At 34.8% G+C, this 23,933-nt stretch overlaps 1 protein-coding gene across 1 annotated transcript in view; it reads right to left on the reverse strand.

Annotated features, from left to right (window-relative positions):
* LOC125650103 (fatty acid synthase-like) overlaps positions 1-23,933 on the reverse strand; it is a 184,182-nt gene that overhangs the window by 123,517 nt on the left and 36,732 nt on the right. The window contains exons 5-10 of the mRNA XM_048878078.2: positions 22,656-22,814; positions 14,881-15,025; positions 10,484-10,560; positions 10,208-10,323; positions 2,556-2,670; positions 2,110-2,253 (exon numbers count right to left, since the gene is read on the reverse strand). Of these exons, the coding sequence (XP_048734035.2) occupies positions 2,110-2,253; positions 2,556-2,670; positions 10,208-10,323; positions 10,484-10,560; positions 14,881-15,025; positions 22,656-22,814 (756 nt within the window). The remainder of the gene's footprint in view (positions 1-2,109; positions 2,254-2,555; positions 2,671-10,207; positions 10,324-10,483; positions 10,561-14,880; positions 15,026-22,655; positions 22,815-23,933) is intronic.

Genomic DNA, 23,933 nt, shown 5'->3' on the forward strand with positions numbered 1-23,933 from the left:
TTTTTGTTGATTGTGTTGTGTATTGTGTAATAAGAGAACTTAATAAAAACGATGTTTTGTTATCTTTTTATACGAATGTTGAATACAAACCGGAACGAGTTATTGAGAGAAATTTACATGAATGCATTATGTTAAAGTTGAACAAAATGGCGGTCCAAACTAATGCATAAAAGCAACGTTGATCAAAACATCCTTCTGTATCCTACACCAGAAATAAAGAAAAAGGATAAGAACATACAACAAAGTATCATAGTCTTTTAAACAAAGAAACAGTAAAGATATATTCACACACACACCCCTTCACGGAGTATCAACGGAAGATATACAATTTTCAAATGATATTTTTAATGGATTTCACTTGGAACGTTTATTATGTTGCCCCCAGTAATACGTCATTTTATTGTGGAAAAATGAAAAACGTAATAACGGGGTTCCACTGTAATAAAATGATTATTAATAATGACATTTTCTCATCAATACAATGCTTTAATAGATACCTAAGAAATACAGACCCTGACGCGTACTACTACACCACTTGCACTGAACGGTACGAAACTATTCTTGCACGGAATGGTGAACGGTTTGCATGAAACGCTGAACAATCTGCACAGAACAGTGATCAGTTTGCACAAAACGCTGAACGGTCTGCACGGAACGGTGAACGGTTTGCACAAAACGCTTCGCACAAAATGCTGACCACTTTGTAGGCGTGGCTTGCACGCTTTGTGAACGTCTGCATGAAACGTTAAGCGTGGCCTGCACGCTTTGATTTTTTTTGGTATTATTTGGTTCAAATAGTTTCAATTTAATGGCAATATTTTACATATAGATATTAAAAAAGGTTGAAAAAGAAATGATAATGATTCATTTTAAAATGATTGCTCACGTACGATGCGGTAAATTTCATTTTTACTTATTAGTTCAATGACTTATGAACACGTTGGAATGAAAACAAATAAATTTCTTTTTTTAATTTCGGAAATAAAAGAAAAATATGCAAAAATCATATCGTCACGGATTATTGATTAATCAAATTTTATTGATTCGTAGCTCTATTAAATTCATTGAAACTGAATATGAAATGGTTGCGTCTGTTTCGCCATTTTTGTATATTAATTCTGAGTGTCGATAAAATACATTTGCAATTTGTATATTCCAGGCCTCTTCCCAAAGACAGATGTCAAATAAACCTTTACATTTTATATATATGTGTATAAAAACAGATAAAATGATTTCAAAAAAGTTCTCGTCAGGAAAGATTGAAACGGGTGGGGAGGGGGTTGTGAACAGTCTGCACGAAACGATAGGCTTGACCTGCACGCTTTGATATTTTTCGACATTATCTGTTTCATCCTGGGGTTAGTTTAAAGAAGGAATAGTTAAATGACTTATGAACACGTTGGAATAGAAGGAAATGTATATTTTTTAACTTCAGAAATAAAGGAAATATATGCATAAATTGTATCGTCATGGAATATTGATTACTCAACTTTATTTATTCATTGCTCTATTAAATTCATTAAAAAAGCTGCTTCTGTTTCGCTGTTTTTGTACATTCAATCTGAGTGCCGTTAAAACGTGTGTGCAATTTGTATATTCCAGGCCTCCTCTCAAAGACAGATGTTGAATAAACCTATACATTTTATATACATGTATGACAACAGATAAAAATGATTAAAAAAACTGGAACATATTCTTTGGGGGGGGGGGGGGGGGGGGTTAATAATATCTAGATGTGTTTTGTGCATCTAGACATTGTATTAGCTAGTCAATAAGATCCTATTACCTTGGATAAGAAGGGGAAATACAAAACAAAAAGAAACAAGAAACAATCAAAATATGATTGCACTGTCTGTACGTTTCTAAGAGGGTGTGGTTTGAACTATCTGCACCTTCCTCTGGGCGTGGCTTGATCATGCACGGAACGATTCTTGCATGAAACGATTTGCACGGAACAGTGAATGGTCTGCACGAAACACTGAACGGTCTGCATGGAACGGTGAACGGTTTGCACACAACGGAATGAAACGAAACGCTTTGGAGGTGTAGTAGCACACTTCAGGGTCTGTATAATATTCCATCAGTCCTATTCAAACTTTCCTCTCTTACCTGCTAAAGGTGTGGGTTTGTCTACAATTCTGACTTTCCCTTGTACAATGCCATCTGTTTGGGGATTGGGCAAATGAAAATTTATCTGTGGTGGTATCATGCCATGTCTTGCTATCATAATGCATTTCACAAAACTTGCAAGCCCTGCAAAGAGAGAAATGAAATGGCCAGTTGTACAACCCAAGATCAATAATTAATTAATGACAGTTGGTCTGTTGCACATACACATGGTTAACAGATCAATAATTAATTAATGACAGTTAGTCTGTTGCACATACACATGGTCAACAGGAGTAGGGCTCACATTCAAACCACATGCAGTTATGTGATCCACAGATCATTCAATAGACAGGACTTACCTGTGTCATAAACATGCAACAGGCCATTAGTGTTTCATTTTCCATACTGACAGACAGGTGTTTTCATGTTGTTAATTGTTCACATACCTGCTGTTGCCTCACTATGTCCAATATTGGCTTTGACTGATCCAATCAACAAAGGTTTATGACCATCTTTACAAAGGGCCTCACAAATGCCAGCTACTTCAATAGGATCCCCAGCCTACAGAACAAGAGACCCTCAGACCTTATTGGTTGCTTAAGTTTAAGTCAAAAGTATTCAGCAGCAGTATAAAATAAGATGTGTTCTCAAAACACAAATACCCTAGAAAGTGTCCATGAAAGACTTTACATCATGTATTAATATGTATATATGAACACGATATGACTAATTTGAAACCACCCTTAGGAGTCAAAACCCTGAGATTGTAAAATTCATAATTTTGGTACATCCATTATTGCTTTTCCTCAAAATGCATTTAGTTTTTATACAGCATCAGCAAAATTAAGGAAGTCTTTCAAATGAAAAAGACAATCATCACCATAATCATTTTGGCTTCACCCTGATTACCAACACCCCCACCTCTACAATTTATGTCCCCTATTTCCCAAATATGCTTCATGCCAAATTTGAAAAGAATCGCCCATGGTAAACTGGTTCTCGGTGAGTAATTTTTGCAATCGAGCCTTTTTCGAGCCTATGACAGACATTCAAGGACTGGTTTGCAACAAGCAATATTCGCGACGATAAGGTCCTCGCTAATCTTGCGAAATTTTCTCATACACAAATAAAAGTTGGTTAACAGTACCTGCACTTTCTAAATATCCATTTAGTTTCAGTTTCGTATCAATAGCACTAAAGATGTTATTTAATGGCAGTTACTGCCCTTACACCCGACGTAGGGGGTGTGCTTATGATACCGATGGGGTTCAAGCTTCAGATAAAATAGTACAGTAACAAATAGGGTAATGTAAAGCTTACGGTACCAAAATCTTTATTATGGACTGAGTTTTAACAGGTTGTATTATATCTCATATAATACATTTTGTCAAATTGAAGGGATGGAGGAATGGGGGAGGGATATAGACCTATCCAGTATTTGATGTTTAATTCAGTCCAAGGTATGATACAATTAATATTAAAAAAATTATGAGTAATCTGCAAAAAAATAAATAAATAAAAAAAAGATAAATAAAGTTAACAGACACCTAAAAATATGTCGAAATATTTTTTCAGAGAGCTACAGTTCTGCAGCTAAAATATAATCAGCTAACATTGCAGTTTTTCAACAAGAGGCCCATGAGCCACATCGCTCACTGAAGACTTTCCATATATATTTGCATGTAAAACCTTAGTCCCTATTATGGCCCCAACCTACTCCATGGAGGCCATGATTTTTGCAATCTTGAATCTACACTATGTCAGAAAGCTTTCATGTAAATTTCAACTTCTTTGGCCCAATGGTTCTTGAGAAGAAGATTTTTTTAAAAGATTTTCCCTATATTTGTATGTAAAACTTTGATCCCCCTTGTGACCCCATCCTATCCCCGGGGGCCCATGATTTGAACAAACTTGAATCTGCATTATGTCAGGAAGCTTTCATGTAAATATCAGCTTTTCTAGCTCAGTGGTTCTTGAGAAGAAGATTTTTCCTATATATCTGTATGTAAAACTTTGATCCCCTATTGTGGCCCCTCCCAACCCCCGGGGGCCATGATTTTAACAAACTTGAATCTGCACTATGGCAGGAAGCTTTCATGTAAATTTCAGCTTTTCTGGCCCAGTGGTTCTTGAGAAGAAGATTTTTAAATGACCCCACTCTATTTTTGCATTTTTGTGATTATCTCCCCTTTGAAAGGGACATGGCCCTTCATTTGAACAAACTTGAAAGCCCTTCACATAAGAATGCTTTGTGGCAAGTTTGGTTGAAATTGGGCCAGCGGTTTTTGAGAAGAAGTCGAAATTGTGAAAAGTTTACGACGACGCCGAAAGACATTACGGACAAATTTTGATCAGAAAAGAATGCCGGAACCAGCACCATTACATAAACTAAAAATTTCACCGCCTTCACTGGAGGCAGCATTCTCAGGCCTGATTTTAAATACTTGCAAGCTGAATTCAATGTTAAACTCATAACTAATCAATGAAACAATGCTTCTTGTACTTACTGAATTACATGCGTATGTTAAAAAACAGATTCCAACAGAAAAATTACATTAGGATCTGTTATAATTAACATTTTCTGTTCATTGACTCCTGATGCACATATTCTTGTCTGCAGTGTGAAAAAATTACATGTGTTGGTTGCACATGTAATTTCTGGCATATTCATTGTGTTTTAGATTGTTGAAAATATTGATAAAAATTAATAATGAAGAATTGCTTACATGCTAAAAACATCTTTAACCTGATCTAAAGATGCTGAGGACTGTAAAAAATCACACATGGAACACACATCTATTTATATAATCAAAGACTAAGATTTTCGTACAGTCCTATCATTTGTCAGTAATTACACTTAATTTCTACAAAAAATCCTTAACTGACACTTAATTACAATCAGAAATAGTAAATTCTCTATTTCTTCTTTATAATAACGCAATCACTTGAGGACCACAACATGTGCTCTCCCCGTATTCAGGGGGAAATAACTGTGCACTGTGGCAAATGTATCCCATTCTTTTACACATAAACATTATATACCAAGTTTGATCCTGCTCTGTAGTCAGAACCTCTACCCCATGGATCTTGTAATTTAGGCTTTCCTGCACTATATCATTATGCAATTATAGTTTTTCTTATGCCTCGTTCACACGGATGCGCATTAAATTTTACTTCGCATCAAATTTGATGCAAAGTAAAATAATGCGCATTAAATTAATTCGAATTAAATAGCGTTCACACGGCGGTAATATTTAATGCGAAGTAAACTAATGGGCATTAAATTCGTATGCATCTCTATTAAAAGGGTGCGCGAAATAATAGAATAGACTATGTTAGGGCTGTTCCATTAAAACATATGAGGGACCCGGGGACGGCAATTAAAAAAAAATCTATGGGTGCTTGTCATTGGTAGAAAATTGCATCTATGGTGGGTACCTACTGCCAGAAAACTGCATCTGTGGGTGGTTGTTTTGATAAAATCTTTATTTTTTTTTTACCGAAACTGAGAGGAATGCAACAAGAGAAGGGAAGGGTTGAAAGTAGAATGTGAAACAAGCGCTGTTTTCTGTCTTCATTTTATCTCGGTCGATGAGGTTCCGCGATCCGGTTATCGTTTCCGGTTTGACTCTAAAATTATAGCGACCGGAAATTAGGATTTTCTCCCTTGTCCAAAATGGAAAACGAAACGTGCTCGTGGTCCATTGAAACGGTTTTTGATTTTTTTCTAGCTGCAATAATGTAGCCCTATCCAATTTTTTTTATTCTGACGTTTTCGGGATGAGGCTACAATTCCATAGGATGTCCGTAATGGTGCAAAATAATTTTATGAATAACCGATAATAAACTCTGCACTGTGTATTAGTCCCAAATGTTGTTTACAGTTACACCAAAAGGAGCACCAACTTTGTGCTCGGGCATGTCTAATAAAGGTGTTTTTCAATATAATGTACAGCATGCAAAATTCTTCGTCTGCTCCGCCATGCTTGTTATCGCGAAATCTCGTAGGTGGATCTAATGAAAAAGCTAAACATAATGACAATCGGCGCGAAAATGTAGTTACTTGAGCCACTTCGACAAAGAAAGGAAAATCATATTGTTGCAGAAAGAATTTACACTCTGCTGTTCGGTTTTTAACTTGATATTAAATTCAAACCTTTTCAATACCGATGAAATAGCTTTCGCCTCCTTTATATGACATATGCAAATGACTTGACAATCGGAAGTTGAAACTTCAGTACATCAAACATGGCGCACAAATATGAATTGAGAAATTGGAATTTATCGAAATTGTTGAAAACGGTAGAATAGAGCCTCACAAATCTTAAGTTGCAGGTTGTAAATTTATATATTAACTAAGAAACATAGAATATCATTTTCTTTATGTAAAGAGACACATTTTCTTGTTTTTTAATACTCAAAATACTAGTCAATTTTAAAACTTTTAAGGAGGTGTGCTACACCAGAGAAATTTGATGTAGATGAAAAGTGGAGGATATGTACAACAATATTTTGAAGTTGAAAATTTTCAAGTTTACTTTATTTTGTCAAAAAATACAGTTTTAGTAGAAGGTAATCTGAAAAAATTTAAAACCCCTGCTGGACTCGAACCTGCGACCTACAGTTCAGCAGTCGGTATTCAAACCTACTAAGCTACTCGGCTAGGTATTTAAATGGAAAAGGAAAAGTCAAATATTGCTGATATCGATTTTTTCATCCATGTTTTTAAAGGAAGTCAGCCATTATGATGATGTAGAGTACTACCTTAATGGTTGTTTTTGAACATTTACAATACTAGACTTTTTATGAACAGGTAGACTTATAAAATTAATTTAGTTCATCATGTTTAAGAAAGACAGTCTTGATAAAATAAATTGATGGTTCTATGATCAAGCTTCATTGATGGCCAGTTATTTGAATGGTGATGACACCTAAGATACTCTTCTCTTTACTATCATGCTTGGGAACATCTGAAAATAGACCTCTATTCAGGGGTTATAAATAGTCTTTCATACATATTGAATTTAAAGAAAAAGTGCATTTAACATTTATTTCACTTCTATGGGTGGTGCCGCACTATCTAAAATTGCTTCTGTGAGTGGTCCCTCATTACATTTTTATGCTTCTATGGGTGGTTACCCAAATTTTAAAGTGCCTTCCCCGGGTACCTCGTATGTTTTAATGGAACAGCCCTTATTGAAAATTATTTTTATAGATATTTTAATGAATATTGTGTAGATACAAAATACTTTGTTCAAAATGCTATATAGGCCTACATGTAGTATACATGTTTACAATTTACATGCTGATCTACACATAAGAGTTTTTTGTCGTGTTTATTTATATGTTCCCAAGAAATTACTTGTTTTTTCCTCTGACAACCAGCATTCAATCTAGGCAATATATTGTTTCTTCATGGGCCCAATTTTAAAACTTAGGAACGTGTTTTTCACCATTTCGCTGACTACTGTTGTGACGTAATTTTTAATTACTAATACGTATTATAAGTCTACTATGACGTCATATGGTATAAAAATTAACAACAAGCGGCATATTTGTTTTAAAAAATGTATATATATATATATATATATAAAATAATAAAAAAAAAAAAAAAAAAAAAATCATATTAGGCCACACCAATTTGTAAAATAGTTCTTCGGATTTTCAAACAAAAAAAGTGAGGCGAGAGGGCGAAATTATTTTACAAATATTATTTTTAATTTTGGAGATAAAAATTATGAGGCGAGCGAATGCAAGAAATATTAATATTTTTAATTGAATTAAGTGTGATTTTAAAAACCGGGCGCCTAAAAATAAAGATCTAAAATCATCAGATATCATTTGTTTACCACATAAACTTAATATTTTTCAACTTTGTTGATATAGTTTACAATATAAAATAAGAAGTATTTCAGGTTTCAAAGACTTATTTTCTTTATACCTAGTACTTTGCAACATTAACTGATAAGGTCTTTTTGAAGCATTTTATTTAAGTTTCATTTCTACAAACTTTCGATTCAGAGATATGCATATTGCTAGGGACACATTCAGTTTTGACATTCATTGCAAATACAATATCCATTGCATCGAGCATTTTCTTGAATTTGATATGACATCACCAAACCTTTTGTGAATTTGTCGTTAACTGTCGGTCCGGTTTAAAATAGTCATCGATCAGTATCCCTTGCTTGTTGTAAGAGGCGAATAAATGGGGCGGTCCTTCAGATAGGACTGCAAAAACTGAGATCCTTGTTACAGCAGGTTTAGCACGATAAAGATCCCTCAGTGCCATAAGCGCTGAGCATAGGCCTAAATTTTGCAGCCCTTCACCGGCAATGGTAACGTCTTCATGTGAGTGAAATATTCTCAAGAGAGACTTCATTCAATATATAGGCTAATCAAACAATCAATCATATGCTATCAATATTTTCTAAATAGTGGCATCGAATAGCGCTTCAAAAGTTCCATCGGCTTCCAGTTCGATTCCAACATAAGGAACAACTTCCAATCCAGTGTTATGAAGTATCGTACATATTAAGATAGACATCATGAATAACTTAACCGTATTACACTGTTAGGAAATTTCTCGAGGGCCGGGGTTCTGTCACTTGTCAGCAAATACATCAAGGTTATTTGTTCGCTTGTTGTAATAAAGTGCACCGCCACGGCACATGATACGCCCGTCACATATTGTTAACAGTATAGATTGCACCCATTAAAACATTTTTTTATACCAACTTAATTAAATGTCACAGTGACCTTAAACTTTAAGTTAAAATAGTATGCGACACACCTTCTACCTAAGATGCATTAGTTGACCAATTTTGGTGATTCTAGGTCTAATAGTTTTCAAGTTATGAGCCGGACAAGTTTTTGCCATATATGGCCATATCTTCTTAATGAAAAGTCACAGTGACCTGGTTTTAATGTGCGACACACCTTCTACCCAAGATGTATCTACAGACAAAGTTTGATGATTCTAGGCCTTGTAGTTTTTAAGTTACGGGTCGGACACGAAAAAGCTAACAGACGGACGGACAGACGGATATCTTCTTAATGAAAAGTCACAGTGACCTGGTTTTAATGTGCGACACACCTTCTACCCAAGATGTATCTACAGACAAAGTTTGATGATTCTAGGCCTTGTAGTATTTAAGTTACGGGTCGGACACGAAAAAGCTAACAGACGGACGGACAGACGGACGGACATGAACGCCATACCATAATACGTCCCGTCTTAAGACGGGCGTATAAAAACTAAAAAAAATATTTACGGATATTTTTGAACACGCGGGCGGATATTATTTTTTGATAATATTATAATTTGGATTTGTTACAAATAGAAGCGGCGAATCCGACAAACAGGATTACAAATTGGCATGGCCTTATCACTATTTTAAAACATTGTTGTATTAAAAACAATTCCTTCCACATGTATTACTCAGTATGCCTATGCAGAGCACATATTTACGTCTGACATTACCTAATGCCATGCTGTTTGTACATGTTTTTAGTGATTATTATCATTTTGCTTAGTTTTTCGTACAAATCTAACATTAATATATATAGCTGACCATGGGTATGATGCATGTGACCCAAATTGGCCATTATGCATGCGTCTACATTTAATTCGAATTAGCTTCGCTTAGCGTTCACACGGAGCTAATGCGAAGTAAATTTAATTCGCATTAAATTGCGACGTCAATTTTGATTCGAAGTAAACTAATGCGCATTAAAATCTCAGTGTGAACGTGGTTCAGATTTAATTTGCATTAACTTACGTTTAATGAGAATTAAATTCTTCGTGTGAACGAGGCATTAAAAATGTGTTGTAGAAAAGAGGATTTTTGAAAATTGGTCAATTTTGTCCTATCCCTAAGGTCCCAGGGGTGTAAGGGTCCTGAAATTTATAAGTTATGTCCCCCTTGTCCCAAATATGCTTCATAATACCAAATTTGAAAAGAATTGGAATGGTAGTCATCAAGAAGTTTAAAATGTTCAACAGTTAATAACAGACACAGAACATTTGGAATAGGTCACCATAGTTTACTCAGCTTTTGATACACTTTGTCTCTGATTCTTGTTTGTTATCCCCTACCTTTGTACCTGTGCTGTGTGCTTCCACAAAACTGATTCTGTTTAAATCAATACCACATCTGCTGTATACTGTTGTCATTAACTCTGCCTGAGATTGGCTATTTGGAAAGGTGATTCCTTACAAAAGAATTTTAACATCACTTCAAGTTACTGTATCAACATTTATGAAATAGAAACTAAAACTTATTGCTTTAATTCCTTTGAAATTCAAAGAAAAATCTGATCTGTAGAATGTAAAACTAAAATCTAATACTGTAACATTATTTTATCACAGTACCTTCTGATTTGAAACCATCACAGTTTGTAAGGATGTCCACGACACTCACATACACATGCTTACAAATAGAAACATTCCTGTAAAATGAACACAGAAAACATAAAATGAACACAGAAAACATAAAATGCAAACAATCTTCTGTAATAACAAGAACTATTTTATGGAAGAATTGTTTTAGCTCACTAAAACTGATGTCTCCCCTTCCATTTTCCATAGTTTAAAAAAAAAAATTATTTTAGGGATCATCTTTAAGGAAGTTATATAGCTTCTTAGCTTTTGAGCACAACTGCACAGTATGCTACAACTAAGTATTTACTGGTTAAATACTGATCCCATTGGTGCAATGTATTACATATCTCTTTATACTGAACCCTCTCCATTTGAAATGTTTGGGTCAATTCAAATTTTGAAAGGATTTGACAGGGACTATATTTTGTGGTGGAAGGATTGATTACAATCAAAAAAATCTATATCTGCATGATTTTACAGTTTAGTTTCTGTTTCATCCCAGATATCTTCTATTTTGTACCCCAACACATGTATTTCAGTTTAGTATTGTGGCCCCATCCTAGCCCCAAGGGCCATGATTTTTAACAAACATGAATCTGCTCTATATCAGGAAGCTTTCACTTCTTGCCCAGTGGCATACATGCCAACTTTCCCGATTTGTGCGGGATTCTCCCGATTTGAAGCACTTGAAAAGGGAAATCCCGATAACCCGATCGGGATTGCAAAAATACCCCGAAATCCCGATTTTCTAAAAACATCTCCCATTTTACGACAACAAACCCCCATTTCCACCCGGAATTTGAAATCCCGCGTCATTTCTGAACTGGCCAATCAGAAATCGGGACAATAGTCAGCCATTACTGTTTACCTGTGTCGCATGGGTGGTGCATTTACCTGGTCTGTCTGTGTCGGGGTGCTTATTGGACAGTGCGAAGCATGTTTTGATGGTAATTAATCGGGAAGACGGATTTCAAATTGACATGTCCTTTACACAAACGTGAATGACAACGATGATAGTCATATTAGTGTCACCACCAAACAATCGGACATTCCCGATTTTTGCCTCTCGCTGACAGCATCCAAAATATGCAATAAGGTACGTCAAATATTTTTTTTTTCCAACTTAATAATATAGGCTATCCGAATCTATCTGTCTATAGCGATGTATTACATAGTCTATATAGTGTAGTATTCAATAGACTTTGTGATGCGTAATTCGCACAATTTTATATAAGCAAGTAGCCTTAATTTACAAGTAAAAACGTATATTTAATGTGTTTTTTCCCTGTTAATTATTTCAGATGTCATGGGTGCAAAAGTTTTGTTCGCAAACTTCATAGCAGGACAGATCACTCCTTTTCTGGTTGCAATGCAGATTGTTCCGCCAGACTCTGCAAGCCCATGTTTACAGACAAGCAAGATCGCCTTTGTAGTTGTACCTAAATGCATGTGCTTTAACTTAAATTTTGATATATAGACCAGCCAATGTTTATATGGTGTAAAAGGATGCAACTTTATTATTTGATAATATGTATGTGACTTGTTGGAGAGGATATTTTGCTGAATAGATGATTTTAATAAAATATTTATGCATATCTTTCCAAGTGTTTTTTTTTTTTAAAGTTTTGTTAAAGTTAATGGTCAAACACACTTGATGTTGTGTTAATATATGATACATGTACAATGAATAGATTGATATTTTATTTCAAAAGACAAATATTTATTTTCATGGTAAAATGTCGTGACTTTTGAGCTTTGAAAAAAGGTCGTCACGCGCAAAATCCCCCATGGGGATTTTTAAAAGTTGGCATGTATGCCCAGTGGTTGTTGAGAAGATTTTTAAAGATTTTCCCTCTATATTCACATGTAAAACTTTGATCCCCTTTTGTGGGCCCCATCCTATCCTTGGGGAGCATGATTTGAATAAACTTGAATCTGCATTATGTCAGGAAGTTTTCATGTAAATTTCAGCTTTTCTGGTCCAGCGGTTCTCGAGAAAAATATTTTTAAATGACCCCACCCTATTTTTGCACTTTCGTTATTATCTCCCCTTGATGATATATTGCAAGTTTGATTAAAATTAACCCAGTGGTTCTGGAGAAGAAGATGAAAATGTGAAAAGTTTCCAAACAGACAGACAGATGACACCATACTTTAATACGTCCCGTATATGACGGACATATAAAAAGGGAGGGAGTCCTGGCCCCCCTCTAAATCTGCCACTGGGACTAGTAAAGACACTGCTTTAAAGTAAGTGCTGTTTTTATCTAAACACATCAAGTTTTACTAGTTTAAAAACATTGTTCAATAGAAACATGAAAGAATTTCTGTTAAAATCATGATTTCTAATTACTTAAATATAAGAAGCTGGATAATCTCATATTTGAAAGGGGAGTGTGCATGAGCCCCCTAAGGGGTATCAGTGATTTTTTTTGGGTCAAAATGCCACCGATATTCGGTTGTTTCCCCTCACAAAAATTAGCTATTTTTTCCCAATTATATATATATATATATATATATATATATATGTTTTTCCCAATTTCAAATCTAGGGAAATTAGGCCATTTAAAAAAAGGGGGTTACCGTATATTGCTGACAAAGAGTAAATACGTTTTTTTCTTCAGTTTTATTCTCAAGACCACTGCGCATGCAAAAGGTTTTGTAAAGAATATATAAAACCATAGAGACATCCATATAAGCAGATATGCAGTGAAGTATATAGTTTGCAGATACACATTTGAAGCCATATTGTTGACACCTTCAGTTTGACCGCCATATTATATGCAGGGTCAGGCTAATAACAGGAAGTGGCCAAAAGTGTAGGGTTTTACTAAAATCCGAAAAATACAAACAGGAAAAACATTCTGGAAACTTGATTATTAATATAATATTTACAAGATTATGGATACAAATGCTGGTGAATTAATAATTTTTTGTTATTTTCATTATGAAATTAGACAATAAGTATTTCTTAGAAAAAGTAAATAATATTTATACAAGGTGTGACTTCCAATACATATTTAATGTTAAATAATGATTTATTTTATGATTTTAAATCAGATCCAAAATAAACCTCAAACGAAAAATTGTTCCTTGATTATCTTATGCATCTTTAGCATTTTAATTTACTATGAATGATTTTTCCCAATTTAAGGAAAATGTCGCTAATTTTTCCCAATTCAAAAGGAAGGGTGGTAGTTTGAAATACAAAAAAAAAAAATCACTGGGTATCTAAATAATTTTCTACACAATACCTTTGCTGTCATTTAAAATAATCCGAATGAAGAAACCTTTGTATTCTGGATGATTTTCAAAGCACAGTTGAAAGCAAATTCATGCATTTAATTTGTTCAAAATTGTCAGTATCGATATGATTTCTATCATTTTATCGATATGTTTTAACAAGAGTTGTCAGACGACAATATAACTTGCCGGGAAGCATGACTCTACTTAACCTATTGTTCAAAAGGTTAAAGTTTTTGAAAAACAGGTCAAAGTCCAAGGTTATCGGGTCAAAAGTTTTGATACCATATCAATGGCCTGGTCATGAGACATCTAAATATGAAATACCAAATCCTATCCCTTGGTTCAAAAGATATAGCTAAGGTTCATGTTTTTGAAAAGTAGAAAAGAGGTCAAAGGGCAAGGTCAACAGTTGTTTTGAACATATTCTATTGATGAAATCAAAAGGATTGGGATTGGGATTGGTTAACAGTTCTGGTGACAAAAGAAAAATCTTCTAATGAGGAATCTACATTTGAAACATTAAAGCCCTATCACTCTTGGTTCAAAAGATATAACCAAGGTTAAAGTTTTGAACAATGGGTCAAAGTTCAAGGCAAAGGTCATTAGGTAAATTGTCTTCTGCCAATACAAAGGTCTTTTCATGAGGCATCTATATGTAAAATACCAAAGCCCTATCTCTATTGGTTCAAAAGATATAGTTAAGGTTAAAGTTTTTGAAAAGTAGATCAAAGTCCAAGGTTAAGGTCACAAGGTCAAAAGTCTTGGTAACAAAACAAAAGTCTCTTCATGAGGCATCTATGTGTGGAATATCAAAACCCTATCCCCCTTGGTTCAAAAGATATAGACCAGGTTAAAGTTTTTTCCTTAAAGTGTTATGCTGATACCAGGGGTCATGACAATAGCTCTCCGGACAGTTGTGAGCTAAAAATCACTCGATGAAAATGTGGAAAATGAGCTGTAGTGTCTCTTTAATGTCTCTTGTATTTGATTAAGATTATCTCAGATACAAGCTTGGCCAAAAACTAGTCAATCGCTGGTAAATCATGAAATAAAGTTGTCATGAATAAAGTAGGTTTACAGGAGTTATGTCAGAAAAAAGATACATGAAATTTAAATCATTTCCCAATATTCATCCATCAAACCTGGTGAGTAGAACAGATACCACTCCTTCAGCTCTCACATATCCCCCCGCTTTTGCATCAAATACATTAGTCTGGCCATTAGGACTGAGCATTCCCAGCTGTGTCATCTGTTGTAGGTAACTGGGATTCAGCAAAAGATTGACAGCTGCCAAATAAGCCAATCAATTAATACACTTTACACAAGAGATTAGTATGGCACATATAATGTCCTCTGGCCTAAATAAAAATATTGTTTGTTGGCCCATTTCCAACCCAAATTTTTGACAATGGGTAGGTAGGTAAGAAATATATCCCATTTTTTCTTCTTTAAATTCAGACACGAGTAATTAAGTATTAAAAATTAACATCTACATGTGTATATCCTTTAGTACTGGTACTTCAATGCATCTTTTGAAACAATATGCATTGTATTAAACAAGCAATACATGTCCTCTACCAGTCCCAAGTCAAGTCGTGTGCATAATATTCAGTGTAAACACTCTGTAGAATAAGGTTCTTACTAGAAAACTGTACTCTCTATGTAAAATTTCCTCAAAGCCGAATCAGTTCAACAACCTGTAATTTTCTCAAACAATGAAGAAAATCTAAACCCTTCCCAAATGCACATCTTCAATACTCATACAAACACTCTGTAAAACAACTGATGGCTCTCACTTGAAAATTGTGGGAAGTGTTTGCCAGACAAATTATGTACCCTCCATATAACAATAATTTTCAAAGGGGCAAAACTCCTGCAAGAGAGGTTGAAATGAATCAAAATTGCAACATGATCTAAAGTGGTCCACAAAGAAGCTACAGAGCAAGCTTCAAGCTTGATATGTGATAGAGAAATGAAATTGGAAACAAAAAATCCCAAATGGACAGGACAGATGAAAGGACAGACGTACAGACAGGCGCATAAAAACTGCGGGCTTATAAAAACAAGAAATGTTTGTAAAACATAGATTCCCCCCTCCGGTTGACAGACGGAAGCTCATTGCAATAACATAATACATCCCGTCTGAAGATCTCGAGGGGCATATAAAAATATGCCATGATACAACAATGGGTGTATTTGCCTGTCCTGAACGTTTATGGGAAAGAGGTCTGTTGTTGGTGAAGTACTATCTGCATGTACTTCTTCGGATTTCCATTTTTATAATCCAAATACAGTGGAGCCTGGGTAATCCAGACGCCATTAATCCCGACACTTCACCTTCCGGACGATTTTTCTAGGGAACGGAATTTATATACATTATTTTGCATCATTAATCTGGAAATTCGCGTTCCGGATCCGGACAGTCACTTTTTACTACAAAACGTTAAAATGCATTGGAAATTGTACCATTAATTCGGACGGTAATTTTTTTAAGGGAAGGTCTGTGTCGGACAATTTTAGCAAGACGTAAATTATAAAGAAAACAAGCCAAACTGTCTAACTGAAGCGATTACCTGTACCCTGTCAATACCTCCCTTTATAGGTGGTGTGTGATGATATGTCAGTTAGATAGAACGTGCCGATTGAGACATTGTATTGCCAATTTTCGCACATAAGATCTGTATTGTGTGTAGTGTTGAATTTTGTAAATAAATCTGTAGCATATTATTTTATAGTCTTGATCAATAGCCTAATAGTATTAATAAATTAAACATCATGCCGTAATGATAATTTTTTTAACTGCTACACATATCAGTTGTACCGATTCGTAAATTGATTATCAGCTTATTCAAATCTAAAGAGTGTATATCATACTTTTAGATTCTGGATTTTATACTGTTGATTGGCGTGAAATATACATGTATGTTCATGCATATGTCTGTGTAGTAAGTTTTTAACGTTTAGAATGTCACGCATGTAGAATGTACCTGTGTACGATTGATTCGTTACGATGTTGTAGAGCTTTATTGCTTTCGAATTTTTAAACTCTGGGTACAAGTGAGAGAATTACCATTTTAAGGAAAATGACAATCAAATTTTGTATGTACCCGTAATGTTGGTTTCACCCGAGTTTTGTTCCGTTACTATCACATCATGAAAATAATAGGTGCGCGTGGCTAGATCAAAGCAATAGTAGGTCTTGATATTACGAGCTTAAATGATTTTGTTCTCCCGATATTGTCTTGGATAATTATAGAATAAGAATTTAATTGAATTGAATATTGTTTAACGTCCCTATCGAGAATATTTCACTCATATGCAGACTGCTGGTGAAGGGCTGCAAAATTTAGGCCTATGCTTGACGCTTATGGCCATTGAGCAGGGAGGGATTTTTAGCGTGCCACACCTGCTGTGACATGGGACCTTGGTTTTTACTGTCTCATCCGAAGGACCACCCCATTTAGTCGCCTCTCACGACAAGCAAGGGGGTACTGAGGACCTATTCTAACCTGTATCCCCACGGGATTATAGAATAAGAAATATAAACTCTGGCAGATGGAATTTTGGTCAAAGAATGTTGTCAACTGACATGACAATCATGAAATTCTTAAATCAACTTTGAACAATGAAGATTGTTTTAATAGACCGCCGAACCCGTGAATCGTGACAGATGGAAATGATCGGCCTCTTTAAATGATGAAATGTTTGAAGTGTAAATGATTATGTTAGTTACCAATGATTTATTTACTTATATAGTTACATAAAGTGCTTCATTATTTGTTTTAGTGCATACGGTACAGTTTTGTATATTTATTTGTAGTGCTAATATATATGTACAATATACATGCAAGCATAGGCAAATACACTGCACATGTACATTTCAGTTTTAGTGCTTTGAAATGCATGTAAATGTTAACATTATCATAATTTATTTACTAATGAAAATGGTTAAATCCAATGATAGAATGTGTTGAATTCAATACGCATCAATAAAGTAGACATATTGGTTACTTATGTAAAGATAGAAAATATGCGATTCAGTTATCCAGACGCTTCATTCGGACGATTTTGCTGGGAACCGAAGTGTCCGGATTAACGAGGCTCCACTGTACATGTATTATGCATCATTGACATGCTTTACTGCTGCCAGAAATAAATGCCTTGTAAAATAAATATATATCTAGTAGGGAGTTAGCCCAAAAGTGATTGAGACCGGCTATATATTATTACAAAGATGTGAAATAACACACAGAGCTCAAAATGTGTAAACATTACATCATGCTAGTACATCATTGTAAGAGGTTTGTTATTAGATTATGTCTATGTCCACCTACTAATTTAGGCCAGCCACCAATATTAAAAAACTATTACATTTACTCAGCCTTAGGTGACTATCTAGAATGATTACAGGGCCCGGTTTTTCGAAAGCTGGTTAACTTTAACACAGTGGTTAAGTTTAACGCAGTGTTAACTCCTAACCAAGTGATTAGCTAACACAATGGTTAAATTCTGTTTTTCGAAAGCAATTTAACACATTGATTAGTTAACACTGTGTTAACCGAGTTAACCACTTGCTAATCATTTGATTACCCATAATGCACATGTACTTCCTATGTAAACAATATAAATGCAGGAGTAAATAAAAGTCTTGTTTGTGGGAGATAGCTGATGAAATGTTCATGTATTGTTTTGTTTCAAAATACGTGACTGTGAGCCATGCACTTATACTTGTATAAATGCATTTATTAGTCTATTCAATTTGAATAATCATAGAGGTATTGGATATAATGATATATACTAGGCCTTTAGAAGCCTAGTTGGGAAAAACGGTGCTTATGTTGTAGAAAGCAGGCTCATTGCATAGTTTATCAAAGTGGGGGTTTATAGGGAGTCGAACAAGTTGACTTCACAATTGTCTGAAAATACTTGACAAGCCAAAACAAAATTATTTATAACCCCCCCCCCCCCCCCCCCCCCCCCCCCCTAAAATGAGTTGTTCTGTACGAGCCGAACCTAAAATCCTAAGTTGCGTGATGGGGGAGGGGGTCGGTTTCATCCTTTATCAGTAAAATATACGGGTTCAGTTCAAGCTTACATTTCAACTACCAATCACTAGTGCTATGATATGAAAAAGCGGGGAAGGGGGGTGTCAGACTTTGCATGTAAAAATAACAGTAAACGTATGTTGTCAGAAATAAGGGGGTGGGGTGCTACATGTTTTGAAATAAGAAATAAATATAGGGTTTTCTATATTGTTTGATTCATAATTGGACAAAATTTATGGGAGGGGTTTAACGACGATGCTAGCCTATAAAAAGTTCTAAATTTCTAAGAATATCTAACTTTCTTTTTTTTTAATACTCTTTAAAAGTCTTATTTTCCCCAATACAGATAAAGATATTCATGAAGAAAATGATAAATAAATTTACTTTATGATAGTCTGTTCACATACATATCTATAGCATTTTATATCTATGTTCTTTTTATGCATTTATTTATTTTAATATTCTTTTTATTTTAAACATAACACTTGATCCACCACTCCATTTCTACTAAGGGAGATTAATCTGGAATATCAACAATGAAAAACTCTTCTTCCTAAGTTTGTGTTAACAACTATTCTGTATTAGCCTGAATTGAATACTGTTCTTATTAGACAGCCTTCAAAAAAGAAAATACATGTATGTACGTTTCATGCATGCAAATCTTCATTTGAATCAGTTGTAAATGATACAAGGGATTTTCAAAAGGTCAAGGCCAGTGCAGACGATAGTGTTTTTAAAGTTGCTGTTTCAATGGGGATTATCATCATGAACTAAGGGCCTGCATACACTTTGACATTTGGAAGCCAAAAATTAGGTAAAATTACATCTTAAGCATGGGTCCTGTTGCAGGATTTCATATAAGTGAATATAATACGAGTTTTATTGACACCCCCCCCCCCCCCTTTTTGAAAGTTTCTGCCGAAAGTATCTATAGATGCGTGCAAGATATTGCCACTGACAGCAAAGTGTAACACCATCATCCAACTGTACTAGTTTTTTCCATTAGCTGTTCCCCTTAGGTAAATTTCATGAGATTTGACGAAAATATCAATTTATGACAACATAAACAAAACACCGTCATAGTTCAGCATCAATACACACCTCAGAATGTCTAAGCCTTTGAAATTTTCATGATTTTTGGTCCGAGGCGGACAGAAAATGAAGTAGGCGGCCATTTTTAACCACTGTGTTAAGACTTAACACAGGTACTGGAGGTGGATTAAAGTTAACACAACGTTAACACAGTGTTAACGCAAACTCGCATTTTGAAAAACAGTTAATCACATGGTTAACTTTAACACAGAAGTTAACACCGAGTTAACACTGTGTTAAAGTTAACCAGCTTTCGAAAAACCGGGCCCAGGTGATCTTTTTGTAAAGACTAACACCAGATCCAGACTAATAGGTTTTTAGCCGAGTTGCAACGAAGTTGAACTCGGCTATTGGTTTGGTGATGTGGGTGGGCGGGCGGTTGAGCGTCAACAACTGGTTTCCGGATGATAACTCGAAAAGTTTACTATCTAATCAAATGAAACTTTGATATACTGTTGGGTACCAGGTAAGGAAGACCCCTATTGATTTTGGAGAAAATAGGTCAAAGGTCAAGGTCACAGTGACCGAATATAGAATGAAAATTTCAGAAAAATTTGGTTTCCGGATGATTATTCAGAAAGTTTAAATCCAGATTAAATGATACTTAAAGATATTGTTATGTACCAAGTAAGGAAGACCCTTATTGATTTTGGAGAAGATAGGTCAAAGGTCAAGGTCATAGTGAGCGAAAATAAATTTAAAATTCCCAAAAATTTTGGTTTCCGGAGGATAACTCAAATTTTTTTAATTTGAATCAAATGAAACTTGGATATATTGTTGGATACCAGCAAAGCAAGCCCCCTATTGATTTTGGAGAAAAAAGGTCAAAGGTCAAGGTCACAGCAACCGAAAATAGATTGAAAATGTTAGGCAAATATGGTTTCTGGACAGTAACTCAAAAAGATTAAAACTGAAATTAGTTCTTCACAATTATAAATATGCCACATCATTCCTGATTTTACAATGTATCCCATGCAACTCGGCTCATGCACCCCTGGGTGCATACATTGATTTTTCTTTTATTACCCTGAATTGATCCTTTTGATATATTTTTTGAAGCCATTTTGAAAATAGAGATATTTTGAAATTTTCAAACTCAGTTTTATCTGCAATCCACAACTACCAAATTTCATTGACAATGAAAAATGTAAAAGTTTAAGGCATTAAAATTGTGTTTTACAATGTTTCCATAGACTAGTAAAAATTTGAAACCCTACCCCCTTATGATACCCCAAAAATATACTCAAAATTTCCCTCGCACATATTGCAAAATTTGGAGTTTAGCTGCAAGAAAGAATTAGGAGAAATATAAAGAATTAAACAAAAACACTCTCAAAACTTTATTTGGGAGACTTAAAGGCAGAGGTTTTCAACTGTCGGTTTTCCTCAGGTAAATCATGTGTGGGGCGGAGCTAATTTAAGGCAGGTCTGAACCCCAAGCTTGAGAAAACCCTGCTAGCTTGTATATACTGTCCCAAATACACAGGATGTTATCTGTGTTACCTGCATTACCTGTACATTTTTGTAAGATTGAAAAATTCATGGTAGTCATTTTTCTTGTGCAAGTTATCGTTGATAATTAAATCTAATGAATCAAACATGTAAAAATTAAAGCTCGATAAATTTATCTTATATAAATAAGAATGTTAACCATTGAAAAATTAGGCAGAATATTCTTTATTCTAAGTTTTTTTGTATCCATTTGACTTCCTCCGTCAGATACCCGGTATCCGACAATGGACTGCCAAACATACAATTTCCGACGGGAGTTCCCGAGTACTGCGGTAGATTTTCTGGCTATGTACAGCTGATGTGCTGATCATTGTCCCACGCCCCATGATGATACATGCATATATTCCAAAACTGCTCAGAAAGTTTTATTCAGTTTGAATTAGTTTTTCTGGATGGCACACCAGAATTCTCTGCTTACCAAAGTTGTCTGTGTGACTCGTCCATAACGCATGGCCTACAAAAACAGTCAGGACATTCGGATTTTCCGACAGTTCCTATAATAACTGGTCCAGACGAAGAATTCGTTCTTCCTCTGGATCCCAATTCCAACCATTATACGCAATTAAGAAAGAGCCCTTATAGCAGCGAACTTCTCTTCCGATAAGTTGACAGTTACAATGTACATCAACATCTAATGCATATGTTTGAGAATAGGCGAGCGGATCTAACATCTAATTTTAATTAGATTGCAGTTACATGTACGTTTGTCGCCATGTTTCGAGGGAAAATTATGATTATAAATTTTCAACTGAGTGTTGTCAAAATTTCATTAATGTACAATGTATTTACTCATAATTAATCTGTTTAGCATAAAATCGATGTCCGTGTAAATTATATTCTAACAATCCATAATAATTATTATCAATCGTACCCACTCCTAAGCATAACCTACTATATTCTATCATAATTGATGTAATTGTATGCAAAATTTACTACTATTATTGTATGACTATCTCTACATGAAAATTCCCTCTCCAGTTGGATTACGCGGCAGGCATCAAAAGATTTTACGGGCGCTTCGATAAGATAGATAAAGTATACACAAAGACTAGTAACTAAATGTCCATCAATTTCTAGCATCCAATGTGAAGCTCAATTTTTCCTGATTGACAAGGGTTCACAGGCCAGGTAAATTTGAAGGTGGTGCTTATTTTCTTGGGTCTTTAATCATAAATAAAAAAAATAGCAATAACATTTTTTTGAATGGGGCTATTTTCATAGGTTGGTCGGTTAAGGGCAAACAAACAATATTTTGATGTAGGCCTTACCTGTAACTATAGCAAACTGACATTTTCCTGTCTTCAGGCCACCGACTGCTAGATCCAATGCTGACAGACTCGAGCTACAGCCAGTGTCCACACTCATCATTGGCCCACTAAAGCCAAAGTGTTCCATCAGATGACCAGCCATCATAGGTACAGTTGTACCTTAAAAGATACTAACTTTGTACTGCCAACAACATTAAAGCTAACATGATGTACATATTTAATGATCATTTACTGTATTCATCCCATTGAGCACCCTGGGAAAAGGGGGGCAGTTATTTGGTACTATGTGTGGAAATATTTCCAGTGAAATTTGATCGACTTACAAGAAATTTTCAAATAAATATTTTTAAAATTCCAAAAGAGTGAACCTCCATTATTACATTTCTTATTTTGTCATCAATAAAATGTTACATAATACTGGGGGCAATGTAATAAAAGTTGCCAGGGAAATTTAAGAAAAATATCACTTAGAAATCATTGATCAGGGGTGATTTTTTTTTCTGTTTCTTTTGACTCTTGAATTTATTTACAGCTTATCTTAAATATTAATAATTTTTCATGTTCTTATTCTCTTTATTAGGGGTAACAACTAAATATTCATTAATTATCAAACTTGACTACAAATTAATTATCATATGCCTTTGTAGACAGGTTGGGCTTTTCATATAAAAAAAAAATTCATCTAAAGATGCTTTGTCAAGTTTGGTTCCTTTTACATTCGCATGTAAAAATTTGATCCCCTATTGTAGCCCCACTCTAACCCAAGAGGTCATGATTTTTACAAACTTCAATCTCCACTTTGTCAGGAAGCTTTCAAGTAAAGAGGTATAGCGCTTTTGCTGACGAAACGGCCGACTCAGAAATCTAGAGGGAAAACACCAGTTTCCAAAAATAGACTGGTGTGTTATTTTTAAATATAAGACCAACGTTTTTGATGTTTCGTTAACCAAGATAAATTACTGCCGCAGTTTAGCATTACTGACATTTACATGAGCTGTTCTTTAATCAATAAACCATGTTCCTATGTGGAATGATGTACAATATTTTCATAGGTGCATTCATATCAACAACCCTTTTACATATGGCATTACTTAGCTCACTGTATTTTTCTGACATGGCTGCAGCACCTTTAATAGATTTCATCAGTTCATTTGCCTTTGGTTGATAATTCGAGTGTTTAGCTTTGCCTAAATATCATATGACAGTTGCTACATGAGTTTTTATGTTTACTTTTGAGAAGTCAAAACTGTATAACAGTTATTTTCCTCCTTTGACCTA

This window comes from Ostrea edulis, chromosome 1, assembly GCF_947568905.1.
Source record: "Ostrea edulis chromosome 1, xbOstEdul1.1, whole genome shotgun sequence".
Taxonomy (NCBI): domain Eukaryota; kingdom Metazoa; phylum Mollusca; class Bivalvia; order Ostreida; family Ostreidae; genus Ostrea; species Ostrea edulis.